General features: G+C 38.3%; 1 protein-coding gene across 1 annotated transcript in view; it reads right to left on the reverse strand.

The window, feature by feature from the left end:
* Positions 1 to 5,904: 5,904 nt before the first annotated feature.
* The window catches only part of LOC134527505 (poly [ADP-ribose] polymerase tankyrase-like), a 269,207-nt gene continuing 253,585 nt past the window's right edge, over positions 5,905 to 21,526 (reverse strand). Inside the window, exon 19 of the mRNA XM_063360229.1 lies at positions 5,905 to 6,595. Coding sequence (XP_063216299.1) covers positions 6,518 to 6,595 — 78 coding nt within the window. The 3' untranslated portion in view covers positions 5,905 to 6,517. The remainder of the gene's footprint in view (positions 6,596 to 21,526) is intronic.

Genomic DNA, 21,526 nt, shown 5'->3' on the forward strand with positions numbered 1-21,526 from the left:
TACCCCGAAAATCTTAATGAAATTTAAGAACCGTTACTAATACTTAGCTAACCAACATGGAGGATTTTGGGCTCTTTTGGCGAAAAACCGAGACTGCCTAAAATGACTCATGCAAACTGAGTCAATAAAGGTGCTTCACCTACACCATTACAGACATCCTGCACTACGCCAAGAGACTCTGACCCATTGACCCCATAACACGTATCATTTTTAAAATATTGTATTTCCCCCAAATTTAATGTTACTGACAATATTTCATTTTCATGACTTTTTATTAATACATACACAACTATGTGACCTTGAACTTTACTACATACCCAAATGAGCCAAAAATTCCCCCCCCCCCCCCCCCTTATAAACACCCATGGACCTATCCTACTGTAAATTAATTTCATATAATTTTCTTAAAATATAGGTACTCCATAATCTTTTATATTTTCTGCACACGTTACTTATTATTTTGTGGATGCGATTTGTAAAACTTCGATTCTTGCAAGGGCCGTACACGGAATGTCAACTTTCTAAAGTATTCTATATACATTTTTAAAGTTAGTAATGTATTATATATATTATATGTGTAAACGTTCTACTGAATTCCATATAAATATATATATATGTAAACTTTCTAATGTATTATATATACAACGTGTATCTAAAACATACAAATTCTGGCAGAATATTCCTGGCGAAAATATAAGACGTAAACCTGTGTACCATACTTTTCTCGTCAATGGATTCGGAGTTTTGAACCCCCAAAAATCAAATTTTCTTATTCTTGAATAACTTGCACTGCGTCTGATGATTTTGTAGAACGCAAATTTTTCACCACTAGATACGTAGGTTGGAATGAACATCCTTCAATGAATATAACTGCATTTCTGTTTTAGCACATTTTACCACCTGAAAAGCTAATAATAAATAAAAAAACCGGGGCAGGCATTACAAAGCACGTTTGCAAGGTGTAAAGTTTCCTTTCTAAAAAAAAATCATATGCCACAGTTTACTTACTGATGATGTTAATTTCAAGATATGGAAAATTCCATTTTCGGAGGTTCGTAACTCGATTTATGAGTAAAGTGGTTATTAGGCTTTCGTCTTGTATTCTTTCCAGAAACAGCCTGCCGAAGTTTGTACATGTTTTAGATACACTTTGTGTACATATGTAAACTTTATATATATATATATATATATATATATATATATATATATATATATATATATATATATATATAGTGCTCAATAACCAAGAGTAAACTTACTTTGGTTACGTTAGTGAACCTATGACTAGCCTATGGAAAGAAAACGCTACGTAACATGAACGAAAAAAATATTAAGTAAAACATAATTTTTCACTCAAATTAATTACAACTTTCAATATTAATGTTCGATGGGCTATTTCGTGGGCATCTTTATTGGAAGGCCGCGGTGTGCTAGGGTTAATGGCTGTCGCTCATTAGCTGTTATAGTCTCTGTATCATATTTAGATATACGGTAGCTTCAATTACAGAACAGCCACTAAGTGACAGGCAGCAAGCCCTCCCACACCTTAGGCCGCGGCCTTCCACCATAGATGGTCATGGCTCTTAACGACACATATAATTTATTCTAATATTTGCCGCAATATAGATACACTACTTAAAATATAACAAGACTCTCTGAAAAAGGATTGAAACCCAGGCCACCGCGAATGCGAGTTTAGTAATTGCACCTTCAGAGGTAGTATATAGGTGGGTAGTTACCACGACCATGTTCTACGTTATATGAGAAGAGACATACGTTTCCTTTCTGTAGCGAGAAGTTGGCTCAATTTCAACATACCTAACACAATGATAATATAGTGAACTGTAATTCAATTTCGAAAAACCGATATGGTAATATTTTGTATTCAGAAATAACTTCCATTGTGATAAAGTCCATGTTGTCCGAACTTTGACGTTCACTTTTTAAAAAGTTTCTGGCAGTCCAATAGTTTTCTGGTAAAATAAGATCTTTGCAATCCTTTTCACAGAGACCTTTCTCACAAGCTAAAAGTCAAAATTCGTACAGTTAAATAGATTATAGTAGTTCTGTTTAAATTATGATTACCAGTTGTGATTGCAATAATAATAATAATTTATGTGTAATATACTGTGATGCCAGTAACATTGACTTTTAAGTTCACTTAATTGGTTACGGAGCAAATATTATGTTGATCGATAAAAAAAGGTATACTTAATTATACACAACATACATTTATAAAAGTTAACTTATAGTTAAAATTAAAGTATGGACATTTGGATTTACAGAAAATATATAAACTATTATCTAGGTCCATTGCGGAAAAAAAAAGACAAATTCTTGTTTGACTTTTCTTAAAATCAAAAACGTAGACTACACGGACTTCACGTTTTTTTTTGTAACTTCGAAACAAAATTTGGAGAAACAATTAACAAATTTTTCATTTAGAAAATAGTAAACTAGCAAACTGATTAGGATAATATTTCCTGGAGTAATTCAGCTTCAGTTGCCTGAGCCAGTACCTACTTATTAATTCGGGTGTCGGGACGCCGGCCAGACAGAGCGGAAAACTGTTCCAGCCTATCAGGACGCGCCATTGGTATTAACGCCACCTCGCGCGATAAGAGCAGAAAAAGTTGAGGTCAAGCCGATATTTTGTAATGCGGAAAGTGCCGAAATCGCCGATTTTTCAGAATTGAATATGCTGTTATCTTCTCAAACTACGTATTAACAAATTATGTTGTGTTTTATTCTCTACAAATCAACGATATATTTGTTACAAAACACGAGTCAGAAACGTCAAGTGTATTAAAAAAGCTATAATTAAAAGTTTCGTTCTGCAGTTGTCAGACAGATGACAATACTAAACTATTAGGTATGTAGTGTAGACTTGTATCTAAAGTTCTTTTTTTTTTTTTTTTTTTCGCATGCAGTAAAATGTAAAATAAACATGAGTGATAATTTTACTTTGTAATATTTTATGTACCAGAACTGTTAAATGGTTTTTATTTAAACGAAGTGGTGTTGTATCACACAGTAACATCCACGAAGCGTAAAGGTTATAAAATGGACGCCGGAACAGTTAAGCATAAAATCGGCGTTCCTTTAAAAGAAAAAAAAAAAAGATCTATCCGCTCTGTCTGGTTTGTATGAAACGGGCGTGATAGTCCAGTGTCGTCTTGTGCTTCTCAGCACATCACAAAGCCGTTGCCTCGACTGCTTCAGCTGACTCATCCCACCCTATCAGCAGTCCTTCATTTGTCTTTCTATCTCACCCCACTACCCCCCATCCCCTCATCAGGTGGCATTCCGTTTTCCTACTAGTTTGTGGGATTTCCACATGGTGCCACGCCGTACGCTCTTCTGGCTGAATGCAACGCTATCCTACGAGGAAAACATGAACCACTTCAACTGACCGCGCGCGAGAAAATATTATCTACCTCGCACTCTTAAAGACCATGGTCGGTACGACGTCACGATCATATGATTCAAAACACTGGCTGAAATTTCATCCTGACTAAGTGATACTTCTTTTAGACATTCTTCCAAACTAATTAGGTAATCGTTATAAAGCGTTCCAAACACGGTTTTCAACATTTTTCCACCGAAATCAAACAAACTGCGTTTAGTGCGAGAATGTTCTCGAGGCAACAAAGAAGTCATTGCGTTGGTCTCCGATTTATATGTGGAATGTTAATACTAACAACGACATGTATTTTTTTTATCGGCCTACACATTTTGGACATTTCTAACGTAAAATAAACAAGCAAACCATGTATATGGCACTCCCCCCCCCCCCCTTTAATTTAGCCACCACTGATACTTTTCTCCTGCTGTCTTTTATTAATTCCATCCAAGGACACTTCAGTATCCAATCTTTACGGGAGAGATAAAGGAAGGTTGTAAAGAGCAACAAGTCCTTCCCAGGACCTGGTTGATAAGGTGGAAGAATTTCCTGCCTTGCATTTTTACTCCACTTGCTCTTAACAACTTTATAAGTTAATCTGTAACAGCTTGCCATTAAAAAAGTTTACGAACGCACAATGGTAACCAGAATCAAGGGGAACAAGCACATAGTGGAGTGTACATTTATACTGTTTCATAGAAGTGATCATAGGCATTTATTCTTGAGAAAAACACTGTGCTGTAATGACAAACACATTCTTTAAAACATCTGTACATTTTAGTACCTACTTTAAAATATCTGTACATTTTAGTACAAGAAACCCATGAATTTTTGAAAGCATTGGGATTGGAAATTATTTCATTGTCTAGGAAATTGAGAATAACTCGGTTGAAAAGCCACACTCCGTGCCTACAAACAGCACCACTTATACCATTTTTGAGCGGTGTTTACTTGTGAACCTCCGCAGCGGATGTGAGGAATGTGACACGCGTTAAAATAACTATGGGTTGCCACTGATTAGCTGAAGAGAGAGGATGTCACTACTTAATTTATTCTCATTCTTCTCTCACAATGAACATGGGTGTGGTTGCTAAGCGTCATGCGCCGAAAATGTTGGGATGCGGAGGGATTGATGAGTATAGCTCAGCATAATAACTTATTTATTAACAGTGAATGGCTGTCACAAGGGCCTTAAAAATATTTATTATACCGGGAATGGACTATACAACATTGTGTAGTGTTCTGGCTTTTGTTGCACTCTGACGGAGCAGGAAGGGGGGAAGACGTTGACAAGTTCTCATGGGGAAGGTTGTTCAAGAGGAGGGAATGGGAAGAGGGGGAGGAGAAGGGAGAGGTGGGCCATGGAACGTCATGATGCCGCTGCTGCCGCCAGCCTAACCGCACGAGTTTTGCATGCACCCACTTACGTTTCAGAAGATACCAACGCCATATTTTTAACCAAATTATCAATTTTTTTGTTCTTCTTATAGGAACATATTTGACAGTATTAAAGCCCATACAAAATATACACTCTGTGTCCAAAAATAACATATTTTTACAAGCTTCCATTGTGACTTTTTTCTGATAATTTATATTTTGGTGTCAAAATTTCTGATTTTTCGACATTTCCAGGGAATTTATTTGTAAAATTGCTGCTGCGTTAAATCTGAGGTTGGTAGATGGGGGTTCTAGTGTATAAAATTTTTGATTTTCACTACATAAAGTTTGATCATATAATATTTTAGTTTTGCACTCAGGTTTATTTGTCATGTTTTATTTCAACGTCCCATTAGTTGATTAAATTAAAGAATATTTAGATGTATTATTAATTTTATTGTAAAAGAGTATGATAGTTATTGTGTATGGTGTAATGTCTACATGTGTTTGTTTTGGGAATTGAACCAAATAATTTGTTATTCAGTTCCACACACATATTTTTATTCAGAATTATACCTTACTATTTCGTCTAGTCCATTATTTCTTTATCAGGCCGATCAAACATAGTAACTTTTAGCAATTATTTTAATTTATGAGAGTAGAAACCATTTATCACGCAAATAACTTTTTGTGGAGCATCCTTTCAAATAACCCTGAAGCGAGGCTATTTCATAGTTAAATGAGCAGAATTGTCTTGCTTAACTGTGAAGCCAAATAAATTTAAATAATACATCACAAAAATAGTAGCCATCAAAATATGATGCATGATAACAGCATTGCTGGTAAAATGTTCACAACATTGCTAGCAGTTCTTCCAGCATCAAGATATGAGTTTGTGATTATAATGCAACCTACAATTTTATTTTCCCAAGTTTTGGTAAAAATCGTTGCCTTTTTTCAGGGTAAATACTGTAACTAATGAAGTGTTGTTTAACTTTTAACCTGGGAAGTTCATAGTAGTTTTCAGAAGATTTAATTGTTACATACTTTTTATATGAGCTTGCAATTCAAAATAATGAATTATTTACAACCACTAACTATAATGTTTAAATAATAAAAGGCCATGAAAACACAATACATTTATTCCATAAAATCATAATTTTCAAATATATGACATTGTTAAAAGATAAAATTGTAGTAAATGTAAGGACATTATAACAGACACCATATTTTACATGAAAAAATTCATGAGCTGGTCTCAAATATTGTAAACTGAAATAAATAATAATTGGCAGTACAAATAAATAACATTCAATGTCGTTAAAAAATCACCACGATACTACACAACACCAAAAACAAAATACATATTGAAAACCACTTACAGTGCCGTGCTATAAATAAGAACGGAAGACTACGTACATTCAGTAAGGTGGTTACCTGTTTCCTGTGCAACATCAACAACACAATTTATGCGACACAACTGAGAATCATCTACATGGTAGAATAAGGTGAATCACAATCCACCGACACGATGACGGTATAACAAGGAGGCGGAAGACTAGTCTGTACGTGTTGCGCACAATCTGCGTATCACAGCTCTGCTTGTGGGTGGCTCTGGCCGTGCTACCACCATGCCACATCTGCACGGTGCCTGAGCAGGCGGTGCGCCCAGCGCGTGACCGTGCCCAGTGCGCTGCAGCAGCAGCCGTCTCGCCGGCGACGTCCCAACAGGGGGAATCACCGGGGCTCCAGCTCGGGACTGGCCGCCTCTTCCGGTCGCACTATCTGGTACGTGATGAGGTACTCTGGGTATGCCTGCACACACAGCATGCCCACAACACGTTACATCCTTCCTTCTCTTTTGGAAATGCCAGTTTCCAGCCTCCACGGACTTGGTTCCCTCGGCAAGTGAACAAGCGAAACCTTCCTCAGTGCCACTCAGCAGTGGTCACACATGTTGCGGAGACAGAGGGAGGCACGGCTTTTAACTGGACTTGCTCTCCGACAGTGCAGGGGATACCTAATACATAAATTTTCTAAATAAAAAAACTAGGAAAAATATTTTATTTACTCTTTATTTAAAATAATCAAGATGTCATGTGTTCCTATTTTACTTCAGTGAATAGTGATTATTAAGAAGTTAGGGCCTCTCACAAAGCATACCTTAATGAACTGAAAATAATTTCACTCTAAATATAATGTGATGCCAAACATTTTTATAATAAGTTTATGGAGTAGAAATTACAATTCAAATTGTTTAAATTAGTAAATCTAAATAGTAGTTTCCAGGTATTTTATAGTGCCACTTATATCAGTATAAGCAATTTATGGTAACTATAGGGAGAAAAAAAAAATTGAGTCATGACCACAGTTCAAAAGCCTGTGGTTTCGAAAGCAAAGAATGCAGTTATAGCCTGAGAGGGTGAAAGGGAAGGGGGTGCTTGAAATAAAGCAGAAGCCACAAACACCACTTGCACTCTCCCTTCTTCCCTATTCAAGAATTCCAAAGTGTTATTGTGTCTGATCTGTCAAGACCTGCACCACGGTTCAGGAAAGAACCATAAACTACAGCAGTATAAAGTGGCATAAGTAATGGAATTTACAAGCAGACTGTGTATTTTTTCAACTAGCGTGTATTCAGAAGGCAGTAATTAACAGCATTATAAATTTTTGTAAGTGATGCAGATAATATAGAGCATGTAGTTATCAACTAAGCTGTTTCCATCACTATAACGCATGTGGCAAGATACAAGTTTGTGATTATAATGAGATTTCACTCAAAGTTTTAGCAGTTTGGATAAGAAATATTGCATTATTTTTGGGTAAATATGGTATTTTTTATATGGCAGATGTCTTCAGGACCTCACTTCTCTAGCTTCGTTTAACGAGAGGCAAAAATTTTGAAAGTTGTTAATAGTGCAATAACTTTAAATGTAGCTAAAATAAATAATACTTATGTGAGTAAGATAGCAGTAATGATATTGTAACGGCCTAAAATACTGTAGGATTCCAGTGAAAGCTTTTTTTTTTTTGATATAATAAATAATAACTAGCCAGACAATCAGGACCAGCCAGGCACGATGAGGAAATGACAGACACAGCCGGAAACATTGAAGGACAGGTGAAGCGAGAGTTGCGGAAGCTATGTTTGCAAACGATAAAATAACACGGCCGCGGAAACAAACAGGTTTGATTGCCACGCGCGCTCAGCTGGTGCGACCTAGGTCACAGCGCAGCGAAACTCGGTCATAAGCACAGGGAAGGAGGGGGAGTGTGTAATGACGTCAGAAGCGGCGCCGAAGCTGAACTGTTTATGTTATTAACAACAGACGCAAACAGGGTCAGGAGGGGCTTCTTATACCGGGAGAATTTATTCAAGAAGAGAGAGTCACAGAGTCAGTGGGAGGCCATGCTACTCCGCCGCCAGGATGACGATTGGTGAGTGACCAGCCACGATGCGATGATGGTTTAACATTAGACAGCAGCACAATGGCCTTAGACCCATGTAGCTTGTAATAGTTGGTATCTATCTATCTCATTTCAAAAACTAAAAATACTCACTTTAACAATCACTCTGTCGACATTATTAATAATTTAAAGTAAACCGTCACGTAACTTGGGATAAATTAGTCTGCAACAGTTGGTAACAAGGGAAAGGCACATACGAATCACGAGACAAATGAGGTTAAGAATAAGCTCTACGAAATGGCCGACAGCACGGTTTATTTATTAACGACAGTATCCCTGATAGGAACGACTATGGTTCAGTAATTATGTGTTATTAATAGAAAGTATAAATTGTACTTGTAATGACACAGAAAGTAGAGAATTGAATATGTATGTGTTGAATAAACTGTTAGTTGACATTGCTGAAATAAACATGTTCTTGTGGAAACGTTCACACTTAACCTCTTTATTTGAAATGTTTTGCAAATAGGGACTCATCACTCTACCTTAAGGACTGTTTAAGGAAAAACACGAGTGGTGGAAGCGCCCCCAGAACCTGATACTCATGACAGGGCTGTCACGATATCAGGAACACATACGATCCCGGTAGATTCCCTTCCATTCCGTTTCCCGTTCATCCTTCACAATTCATTTCATTATCACCTTTTCATATACATATTCCCTTCATTGCCATCTTTACGTTCACACAGATAAGAGTAAGTCGACGGCCGTAACAAATGGTGGAGGAGCCGGGTTGTAACGTTGCAAACCCCTGCCCTCCTAGCTAAATATTTCTTAAAAAAGTCTCGCTAAGCATATTTTACCGTTTTTATGTATTTTAGGGTTGATATTTGTACTTGCTGTGTGTTTTAAGAATGTACTTTGTATTTTAACAGACATTTTTAATCATTACTATTTTTTAAGTAATTGTGGCCTACTTTTTCAGGTTTTTCTAAATAAGTTTAATTTTGTCAAGTAATTTGTTTTATGATTGCTGTTACCTAATGTTATAGAACTTGATGAGGGATGTATTAGAAAGAGGCAGGTATATGAGACCTATGAGTGCGAATGAGATAGAAATGGTGATTCCCCACCAAGAAAGAGACAGAAACGATATCTTGTCACTGCATGGGAACTGGAGGAAAACTACCCTCCCACAGTGTTGGAGAGAGAAGGAGAAAGTGTATCCCCTGTTTCTATGTGTGTAAATGGTTTTCAGTGTATATGTTCTGTGTTCTGATTGGCTTGTAATTGTTAGTGTGAATGAAGAGTGTATGTGATTGGTAGGTGAGGTCATGTGACTGCCCTTCCTGCGTGGAGGTACCAGTGTAATGATTTCACCAGTCGTCTGTCGATTGCTGCACCAGGAGGGCACTTTCGGTGGCTTCTCACAAAATATGTAGTAATTGAGAAGAATAAATTTAACGTCGGTAGCTCGAGCCATCTCGAAGATAGTAATTTAACCATTTGTTGTTTTTGGAATTCTTTGGACATTTTTTATTAGAAATTGCGGCTACCAACGTCGGCGTTTGGTTCATGGCGAAATTCATTTTCGCTGGGTGCGGCCCTGTTTGAGGCCGCACTGATTCCGTGTACTTACAGTAAGATGTTACTGAAGGACCTAACCTACATTATTTTTCGTTAATTCTCATCGCCCGAGCTGCGAGCAATTCTCGACAGGCGGATGTACGAGTGGAATGAGAGAGAAAAATTTTGAAAGTGTTTCGAATCGTCTGTGCAACATTCTATTTTGAAAAATAAAACAAAAACTACAATTGGCACTTAACATCTTTTTATTTTTGTATATAACGAACCGTTGTAGGGTATCTAATCATGTTAGACACGTCTACGAACGGTGTTTAGTGCCGTGTACATGTGGACAAGCCACAGCTATAAATTGGAGATACACCCATTCTTCATAATGGTACAAAAATTTAGTAATTTTTGAAATTTGGCCCAGTAATATTTTTTTAAAAGAGGTAATAAATCGAAATAAATATTATAGGAAGTTTTGAAGTGAGAGAGAGAATTATTTCAGTGTAGAGGTTAAGAAATACCTTGGTTAGGTTAAACTTTAAATGTCCAGAGAAACTAACTACTTGAAAATAGTATAATTTATACAAGGGTTATAAATGTTTAAGGAAACAAAAGGTAGAGTTTTGAGGAATAATAAGGAAGTGAAACCAGTAGTTACTTCAGAAAGTTCAGATTCTGAGGAAGATAATTTAAGTTTAAGAGATAGAGATAAGATACCGTATTCACTCGCGTAATGTCCGCCCTCGCATAATGTCCGCACCCTTTATTTATATATCCTTAAAAGAAAAAATTAAAAATTCGCATAATGTCCGCACCAGTCGTCTACGGCGGGCAACACAACTTTGGCCACCCCTAAAGGACGCAGTACGAATGGAAAGTTGACGGCTCTGTAAACAAAGCCGTGACCTTGAGCTGTCCTTTCTCTCCTGTTCTGAAAGGGTGGGGAAATTCGTTGAACTGAACAAAGCACGGTAACGGTAAACACAGCTGACCAATGACCAACACGCACGCAAGTTCAAGGCATGAGTGCGTAAAGGCCCCGCCCGCGTATAAGCCCCCCTCCTTGTTTTGTAAACATTTTTGAGAAAAAATGTAAAAACGCATTTTTCTGGGTTTATCTGAGGGCAGGGCAGCTTGGCATGCATCAAACAACAAGCCATGTATTGTGAGCGGTGGGAGGTGATTTTGGAAGCGGCAGTGATACAGAGACTGGTATTATAGTTTGTCCGTTCTCAGTAGGACCGTCGTGAGGCATGCCAGACGTAAGCAGTTAGTCCTATCTCAAACGACATAAAGATAAAGAAAGCTGGTCTCGCGGTCTCGCCCTCGCTCGCTGCCGCTGTGTTTATGTGGAGTGTTGACGAAGAAGAAGAGGGGAAGTGAAGGAGGAAGGGAAGTGGGTCAAGGATTCTAACACTCCTTTGTCTGGTTGGCTGGCTAGCTGGCAGGAGGGAGGTTAAGCCACGCCTCTGCCTCTCTCCCCTCCTGTCACAGCGCTGCCTCTGCCTCTGCCTCTCTCCCCCCTGCGGAGTCGTTGCCTCTCTCACCCTCCTGCCGCGTTGCTGCCTCCCCCGCCGCCCTCATTCGAACAAAGACGCACGACTTGAATAGAACACAAAATTTTTTATTTTTGTATTTTTCCTCGCATAATGTCCGCACCCCATTTTTTTGGCCATAAATGTGGTCAAATTACTGCGGACATTACGCGAGTGATTACGGTAATATTAGATTTTAATTTTGAAAGTAAAATAACTGAAGGAACAGGCAAAGAAACAGAGGATTATTATAATCCAAGTGATACTGAAACAGGTACAATGGAGCAGTCTAAATTTTTCATTGACCCAGGGTTTTACTTTGGAAAAAGTTCAGAATTAGTAGGAGAGTACTTGAAAAACTTTAAGAGGGCAGCGATTGTAAACCAGTGGGATGAGAAGAAGTGCCTAGCCTATTTTCCTAGCTTTCTGAAAGGTGCAGCAGCCAGATGGTACGATAGCTTAGGTAACAAAGCAGAGGAATTTAACACATTTTCTACATCATCAGAAGCACTCAAAAGAGCTTTTTGTAGAGTAGGACAATCAGAGGATTTAGAAATGAGACTTAGAATCAGAGTACAGGGTAATAATGATGAGACAACAGAAGAATACACCTATGATATCCTAAGTATGTGTCAGAAACTAGACAGCCAGATGACAGAAGAAAACAAAATTAGATACATACTAAGGGGCCTTCAGCCAGAAATGGTAGAAAAGGTAACAATGTTGGAAAACAAAAATGTAGAACAGCTGATACAAAACCTAAAGAACATAGAAATAAAATATTATTATTCTAGGAAAAGGCAACAGCTGAGACATGATTGTAATATGAGAGTTGTAACTAATAAAGCCAGGGTAACACAAGTCACACCTAGGAGTGATAATGGAAGTACAGAACAGATCTCCCAGCTTCAAAAGGATATTGAAGAGCTAGGCCACCAGATGATTAACATGATGGGACAGATAAAAAGCTTGCAGAATAAAACTAATCAAAATCAACCTACTAGTAAGGAGGGATGGCAAATGAACATACAAGGAAGGGCAAGGCAATCAGGGACAAAGAAGCCAGGAACAGGGATATGTGGTATACAATAGGCAAGGGCATTCAAAGGGGATGGCACCACAGAGACCAACCAGGACTCCAGAAGGAGCACCAATATGTTATGGTTGTACCAAGGTGGGACACATTAGGAGGAATTGTCGAATCAACCCATACAGAACAGATAAACAACATGAAAAACCACAAAATCAGGGAAACGCTTATTGACGAGTCAAAACAGAGTGATTGGTTCGTCAGCTAAAAACAAGGTGACCCTCTCAATACACTCAGGTATTCTCAGTGTTCTCACAGATATTTTTGGAGCTAGAGTGCCTTTTTCATTGACAGGGGGGCAGCAGTTTCCTTGGCAGACGACAGGTTAATACCGAAGGAATATTGTAGGGAAGGCAGAGCCTAAGATATTTGCCGGGGTTTCAGGATAAAACAATTCCATGTCACACACGATTTAAACTAAACCAAATTAAATATCAACACCCAGTAGGCATAGTAACAGTACCCATTGGAGGGATTATTTTAGGGTGCAATTTCTTGAACAAATTCAAATCCGAGCTGTATTGTTCCCCAGGCCAACAGTATATGAGGATAGAAAAACCAGTCAGGAAGAAGCATAAGTTTAGTAAGAGAACTCTAGGATGTCAGGAAAAGGTTATAGAAAGGAAGACAATAAGAAAAGAACAGGTTAAAGAACCATGGTTGCCCCTGAAAGAACAGGTTAGGCTGTTACCAAGGATGCATCAGCTAATTGAAATTGAAATGCATGCAGAAGGATTACCTAGAGAGGTTATGATGGAACCTTTTAGTCAATTACATGAAAAACACTCTGTATTAGCTCCTTACAGTGTTTTTAATAAGGATAACCTCAAACAATTATGGGTCACTAATGTAGCAAACCATGCAGTAACATTACACAAGGGAATGAAGATTGGGTCCTTTGTCCATTTGAAGAAGTAAATAACAGAAAGGAAACTAATACAGTGTCAATGCTTCAGACCGTAATCAGGGGTGGTTTTCATGAAAAACAGTTAAATATAAATCCTAACTTACTCCCAGAACAACATAAAAAACTGAAAGATCTATTATATAAATATCAAAATTGTTTCAGTTGGAACCAAACCCAAATAGGACGTACCATGGAAGAAATAGTGACACTAGATACAGGGGAGAGCCCCCCAATTTCATCGGTACCTTATAGAGTATCACCAGGGGAAAGAGAAGTTATAAGAGATATCATTGATGAACACATACAGAATTGGATTGTGAGCCCCTGTAACACTAGTTGGTAGTTCACCAGTGGTACTAGTAAGAAAAAAAGGCAATGAATTTAAAATGTGCATAGATTACCGCAAAATTAATTCAGTGCTTAAAGCAAATACCCGTTGCCTAGGATTGATGATTTTCTGGGCTATTTGACAGGGGCACAATATTTAAGCCACCTAGACATGAACTCAGGATACCATCAGTTGAAAGTAGCAAAAAAGGATCAGGAGAAAACAGCTTTTGTAATGCCGGATGGCACATATTGTTTTCAAACTTTACCTTTTGGACTTAAAAAAGCCCCAGCCATCTTCCAAAGATTTATGGACAAAACATTGGCAGGGTTAAAGTGGGGATCTTGTTTAGTATAACTTGACGATATACTAATTGCAGGACATACGTTCAATGTACACCTAGACAGGTTTGAACAAGTATTGCGTCGGTTTGAGAAAGCTAATTTCACCCTGAAACCTTCAAAGTGTGCATTTGGTTATCAGGAAACAGAGGTTTTGGGCCATTTAGTCGATCACTCAGGGATACATCCACACCCTAACTATGTTGTCTCAGTTCAAAATTTTCCAACTCCCAAGGATCAAAAAGGAGTTTGTAGTTTTTTAGGCTTAGCATCCTGTTATAGAAAATTTGTTCAAAACTTTTCACAAATTGCCAAACCATTATCATCATTATTACGTAAAAATCAGCCTTCTGAATGGAAAGAAGAACAAGAAAATGCTTTTCAAAACCTCAAAGAAAAATTAACCTCCTCACCCACCCTCAGTCATTTCCAAGAAAAATTACCAATTTAAATTCACACTGATGCCAGCGCACAAGGGATAGGAGCTATTATCATGCAAATACAAGATGGTAAATTACATCCTATTGCCTATGCAAGCAGAACTCTGACACCAGCTGAAACAAGGAACCCAATAACACACTTGGAATGCCTAGCCCTAGTGTACGCATTAGACCAGTTCAGACCATACATCTATTTCAAACCCTTCACAATAGTAACTGATCACCATAGTCTATGTTACATGGATAAATTAAAAATGAATGCTCACAGTACAGGTAGACTCACCAGATGGGCATTAAAAATGATGGAATATAACTATGAAATTAAATACACAAGTGGAAAACATCATGCTCATGTAGACAGTTTAAGTAGAAGTGCGGTTAATGTAGCAACACAGGAAGACGAGGAGAAAACTCTCGAATTACCAATTTTCTCACTCCCAGGTTTTGATATTGCAACAGCTAAAAGAAAAGACCCTGAGTTAACAGTATTAATAAAGGTAGTAGAACAGCCCTCAACGATTCCTACTATGTTTGCAGATATGCCAAGAATTTTGTGTTAAAAGAGAATGTTTTGTATAAATTAAATCACAGACCTGAAGGTAGAGCTAGGTTATTAGTAATACCTGAGTATTTGAGAGAGGAAATCCTAGGTGAATGCCATGATAATCCATTGATAGGAGGACACTTAGGAATAGCACGCACGCTGGATAAGATAAGGAGGAGATTTTATTGAAAAGGCATGAACAAACAAGTAATGGCATATGTACAATCATGTATGGATTGTCAGACTAAGAAAGGGACCCATAAGAAAGCAGGTTTACTTCATCCACTATCGACAGGTGAGACATTCGATAGGATAGGGGTAGACTTACTAGGACCATTTCCTAAAACCAATAAGGGAAATAAATATGTCATCACATGTATAGATTATGCCACAAGGTGGGTTGAGACAAAAGCATTACCATCAGGAACCACAGCGGAGCTAGCGGGATTTTTATTTGAGAGAATCATCTGTAGACACTCAACGCCTAGTGCAATTTTGACAGATAGAGGAAAAGTATTTGGGTCAGAGGTAGTACAAGAATTAATGCAACTCATGGACATCCAGGGAACCATGACTTCAGGCTACAGGCCTCAAACAAACAGAGCATGCGAGCGCTTACACGCTACACTGACAATGATGATGACACAATAAGTCTCATCATCCCAGAAAGACTGGGATGAATATCTACCGTTAGTCACCTTTGCATACAATATTTCACAACAAGAAAGTACTGGGTATAGTCCATTTGTACTCATATATGGTCGAGAACCTGTTTTACCCACAGAAGTTTGTCTCAATCAGAAAGTCGATGCAGAGGATAGCAAGCTGCTAAGGGCAAACTGGAAAAAGATTCTAAGCCAAGCACCCGAGAACTTGAGAACACAGCAAAAGAGGGCCAAGGAACGATATGCCCAGAATCGACGAGAAGTGGATTACAAGTTAGGGCAGGAAGTATTGATTTTCACCCCAGTAAGGAAAAAGGGCCTCTCGCCAAAACTTTTACATCGCTGGAATGGACCAGCAAAGGTAGTCAAAAAAATAAATGATAACTTGTATGTGTTAAAAATAAAAAATAAAAGGGCAGCCAAAAATGGAAGTTATGAATGTAGAACGTCTCAAGCCATTTGTCAGACGAGCTTAGAGTAAAAATATAGTAAAGGAAGAAATGTCAGGTTAAAAAAAAAAAAAAAATTAAATAAAGAAAATGTGTTGTTAAGACGGAAAGGTCCTAAGTCATAATTATAGGAGTGTGAAAGTAGGATTTAAGGACTTATTAAATAAGAACTGCATTTTAAGGACTAAGCAAAGACAAAAATAAAATAAAGGGTTTTGACCTACTAAAAGTATAGTTTGTTTGGGTGAACAGGATAGCAGGAAATATTTTTGGTGATGTTAAACCTATGATTTGAAGTGTACAGGTGAAATAAAAGGAGCAGCCAGCACGATGATGAATGGGTGGATGATACTGATCCTAATGGTGCCTTGGATAACCGCCAGGATCCCGCAGGAGACAGCCACCCAACCACCAGTGGGAGTCATCACCGGGGCGCAGTTCCAACCAATAAGTAAAGCTAAATTGTACACATCCTCCGTGCCACTGCATTTTAGAATAACCTGGCCTCAGAAATTAAATTCAAACCAACGTTGTAGGAAGGATGGAATTAAGGTGTAGCAAAAGTCCAAATCAAAGTCAGGTCTTAAGCGAAAGGGGACGCCCAGGAGCTTTAGATGTGGCCGTACCATGTGACTGTCAAATGTATCTGGAGGGAGAGTTGAAAATAGATGAAACATACCCTTGTGATTACCAAACTACAACGAAATTTGAGATGATTCATGTTATTCCAGTAGCTTGGTCAAAATTAAAACATTAGCATTTCCCATCACATTTCACTTCCACAAAGACAATTTTCCCATACTTAACGGATTGTTTAGAGGAGGACTTGCCTTCAGCCATTCCCCACTTAAATGTATCATTTGAAACGTATAAAAAAAGTTCACCACTTGACCTAAAGGAACCGCATGGATATATGCAGTATTATTATAGAAACTTACAAACTTTGACATTAGGAATAGTGAGTATGTTATTGCTTTTAATTATTATCAAAAATCCATTTCTAGTAGGAATTGGAGTATTTCCCAAAGCTACAGCGGAAAACGCAGAGGGATTATTTGTGTTAGAAACAACCTCATGTGTATCAGTAACACTAATAGCGATGTTATTGTTAATATTTGTTTTGTGGAGATTGTTTAAAGCTAGATGCCGATCCCAAACGAACCAGTTCACGGAGGAGTCACCTTCCAAGGAAGAAGAACAGACACCCTGTGGGAATAATCCTCTAACGATTATTCAAGGTCAAGGGAGGGTTAGGGCAACATTTAAAGATGAGGAGGGAAACAAGTATCACATATGGTTAAGAGTTGAAGAAGAAGTAAATGAGTAATTAAAAGGTATAAACCAGTTAAGGAAGAATAAACATAGATTTTAAGTTGTTAAGTATTGTTTTATGTAAGGAGTTAAAGAATGTTAACTGGTCGACCAGGTATAAAGTTATAAAGTTATGAAGCTATGTAGTGAGGAAGTTATACCATTATGCAAAGTTTGTTAAAAAGTAAACAATGATAAAAATTAGAAAATAAAAATGTCACAGGGTTACATTATAAAGATAAGGGTCATAATGACTAAATAGCTATAATGTTCAAAATGTTATAAGAAAAGGATAATTGAATTGTTAGGTTAAGTTAGACTTTAATAAAATTGTAAAACCATAATAGGTTAAGCAAAAACAATGTACATTAAGATGGAAGGGGTAATCAAAATAACTATGGCAAGTTAAAATGTAAATAACAAAATAAGTCGGAGAAAGATAGAAGCCATGAGAATAATTAGGGAATAAAGCAAAATAATAGAATTAATTTGAAAAGGAAAGTTGAACTAAGACAAAGGGTGGGAGATCCAGTTATCCTTACCCCTATATAGAGTTACTAATCATTTAAACAAAAAAGTGCAACAACAAAATAAACTACAAGCGTAAGAGTGTTCAGAGACATCTATACAAGAATATTTTAAAGTTATAGAAGAGAAACAACAGTAGACAACAGCACAACTGACCCAGTGCACTCAAGACGTCGAGCAGAAACTCCAGGCCAGAGGAAAGAATTAAAGCCCAGCTACCTCCAGGGATGCTACAGAAGAAGCCTGTGGAGTACTATTCTACACCCACCAACCTGAGACTCATCTTGGGAAGTATCAGCCCCTACTCCAGCAGTAAACAGACAGGAAGGTGAGCTGACCCCAAGAGACTAGTCCGCAGCAGAAGATGGGACAGCTGTTAGGAAGACACAACGCGCCATACACTACGGACGAGTGTGCGTCAAGAGTCAACCGAAAGCACAGTACATTAGTGAAATACACAAGTGATAGACACTCATGAACTGTTAAAAGAACTGTTAGCTATACAGTGAACAGAAAAGAGTGAAAAACGTAAGACTCTTCCCAACCCATCCTTAAAATCCCAGAATTAGAAATAATTTGCACGGGAGGATAAGAATAAGAGGCAAATTGTTCGTCAGTTCAAATGGAAAACTATCTCTCTCTCCGACTTATTTAAACCAACCCAAGAAAGGTACAAACCAAAGTAAGAAAGTAATATGTAACTACGTATGTTTTGTCGTAGGGAGCAGGGAGGCTGTTCTAATTGGAATTGGAAGGGCTGGTCCATCATATGTAAAGACACCCATGTGGGGGCAACAACCAAACCAGAACCCCCGAGACACAGACGCCTACCTGGAAATTGTATAAAAGTGAAATTGTTTTAGCTTAACTCCAAGAGAAAATGAAATCCTGTAAACATTAAGACTGATCAAGGGTGTGAATATGGGAGTGTAGAAATGAACCATAGTTGAACCTAGGAGAGTTACCATAAGTAAATTTACGTAAAGAGGTAATACTCCAATAGCTGCATGTCCTTACCCAAAAGAGAAAAAAATGTGTTGTAAAATAATTGTATAATAATGTAAATTGTGAAAACCTATCGGCGCGAGGACACACCGCTGTTGTGGAGGGGATATTGTAATGGCCTAAAATACTGTAGTATTCCAGTGAAAGCTTTTTTTTTTTTTTGATATAATAAATAATAACTAGCCAGACAATCAGGACCAGCCGGGCACGATGAGGAAATGACAAACACAGCAGGAAACATTGAAGGACAGGTGAAGCGAGAGTTGCGGAAGCTATGTTTGCAAACGATAAAATAACACGGCCGCGGAAACAAACAGGTTTGATTGCCACGCGCGCTCAGCTGGTGTGACCTAGGTCACAGCGCAGCGAGACTCGGTCATAAGCACAGGGAAGGAGGGGGAGTGTGTAATGACGTCAGAAGCGGCGCCGAAGAGGAACTGTTTATGTTATTAACAAGAGATGCAAACAGGGTCAGGAGGGGCTTCTTATACCGGGAGAATTTATTCAAGAAGAGAGAGTCACAGAGTCAGTGGGAGGCCACGCTACTCCGCCGCCAGGACGACGATTGGTGAGTGACCAGCCACGATGTGATAATGGTTTAACACTAGACAGCAGCACAACGGCCTTAGACCCATGTAGCTTGTAATAGTTGGTATCTATCTATCTCATTTCAAAAACTAAAAATACTCACTTTAACAATCACTCTGTCAACATTATTAATAATTTAAAGTAAACCGTCACGTAACTTGGGATAAATTAGTCTGCAACAGTTGGTAACAAGGGAAAGGCACATACGAATCACGAGACAAATGAGGTTAAGAATAAGCTCTATGAAATGGCCGACAGCACGGTTTATTTATTAACGACAGTATCCCTGATAGGAACGACTATGGTTCAGTAATTATGTGTTATTAATAGAAAGTATAAATTGTACTTGTAATGACACAGAAAGTAGAGAATTTAATATGTATGTGTTGAATAAACTGTTAGTTGAAACTGCTGATAGAAACATGTTCTTGTGGAAACGTTCATTCTTAACCTCTTTATTTGAAATGTTTGGCCAATAGGGACTCGTCACCCTACCTTAAGGATAATTAAAGGAAAAACACGAGTGGTGGAAGCGCCCCCAGAACCTGATACTCGTGACAGGGCCGTCACGATATCAGGAACACATACGATCCTGGTAGATTCACTTCCATTCCCTTTCCCCTTCATCCTTCACGATTCATTTCATTATCAACTTTTCACCCTTCATTTACATCTTTACGGTCGACACAGATAAGAGTAAGTTGTAGCGTTGAAGAACCCTGCCCTCCTAAATAAATATTTTTTTTTTAAACTTCACAAACACACACACACACCCACACACACACACACTACACTAGTTTTCATGTATATTTAACATTTGATAATACAAAGTTAGTTGTATTCTCGCCATAAAAACATACAAAGCAACTCCAGAAATTAATACAGTCGACACTGTTGTAAAAAAGTGTTCAAATATAGAATAAATGATTGCAAGTGATATTTAACCAAATCAACTTCCAATAACTATCGTCTCAGGTTATCATGATTAGGAAACTGCATCCAACCGCCAAGTCTATAAACAACAGTTTCACCATTACTAGGCTGCTAAACCATTCAGAAAGAAAATATTAAACAAAATGTGAATAAAATGGACACAGAAATTACACTATGGAATACAGTAGAATCCCGCCTATGTGACACCCCTCTGATGCGTCCATTCCGTTTATACAACCGTTTTTTGAGAAACCGTGAAAAATTTAAGCAGAGAAAGTTGAAAATTTGAGTAAAATCGGCTGAAAAACAAGTCTGTTACACTTTGTCGGGTGCTATGTGTTCACGTTTATCTTGGCGGGAGCTGCACTGTAAGCAGGCAGGCATACAAAAGACGGCTAAAATTAGATACCACCCCTCTAGGCTATCCACGCGGCAGTGTCTAGCCGAGCTCGGCGCGTCCACTATCGCACGAAAAGCCGTCTCAGCTGTCATGTTATCTAACCCACGCTGTGGTAGCTTCTGCGAGAGCTTAAGAAACTCGTCTGGCCAGGCTGCATATGTGACGTGACGCTTACCTCTCCATCCCCTGCTAATTCTTCAAGGCTCATCCCTCTCAGAGCCACAAACCATGTAACCCCCCCCCCCCCCCCCCCATTATCCACTAACATTTCAACACATTCCCTCCCTTATTTCAACCTTCTGCGTGAGAAACTGTCAGCATCCTCCTCCCCTCCCACACCGCGTGCGACAAAAGCCAGGTTGTACAGTCCATTCTCAGTAAAATAAATATTTTTATGGGCTTATACGACTGTCCTTCGCCATTAATAAATACTTTATAAGTTTAAGTTATTATGATACAATTTGTTTATTAGTCACACAGCAGTTTCTGCTGAAAAATCACTAATACCTCGAATTTTATTGAATAGAAAAATTTAGCAGGGCCGTAAATATATTTATTTTACCGCATACTGTAGTTAGTTTTGCGTCTGTATTCCAACATGTTTTTTTCTTCTTTTTTTACGCTACGAAGGGACGTGAAAAAGATAATTGCTTGAGCTGTCAAAATAAACATTGCTGACGGCAAGGGGGGGGGGGGGGG

The sequence above is a fragment of the Bacillus rossius genome, chromosome 1, assembly GCF_032445375.1.
Source record: "Bacillus rossius redtenbacheri isolate Brsri chromosome 1, Brsri_v3, whole genome shotgun sequence".
NCBI lineage: Eukaryota > Metazoa > Arthropoda > Insecta > Phasmatodea > Bacillidae > Bacillus > Bacillus rossius.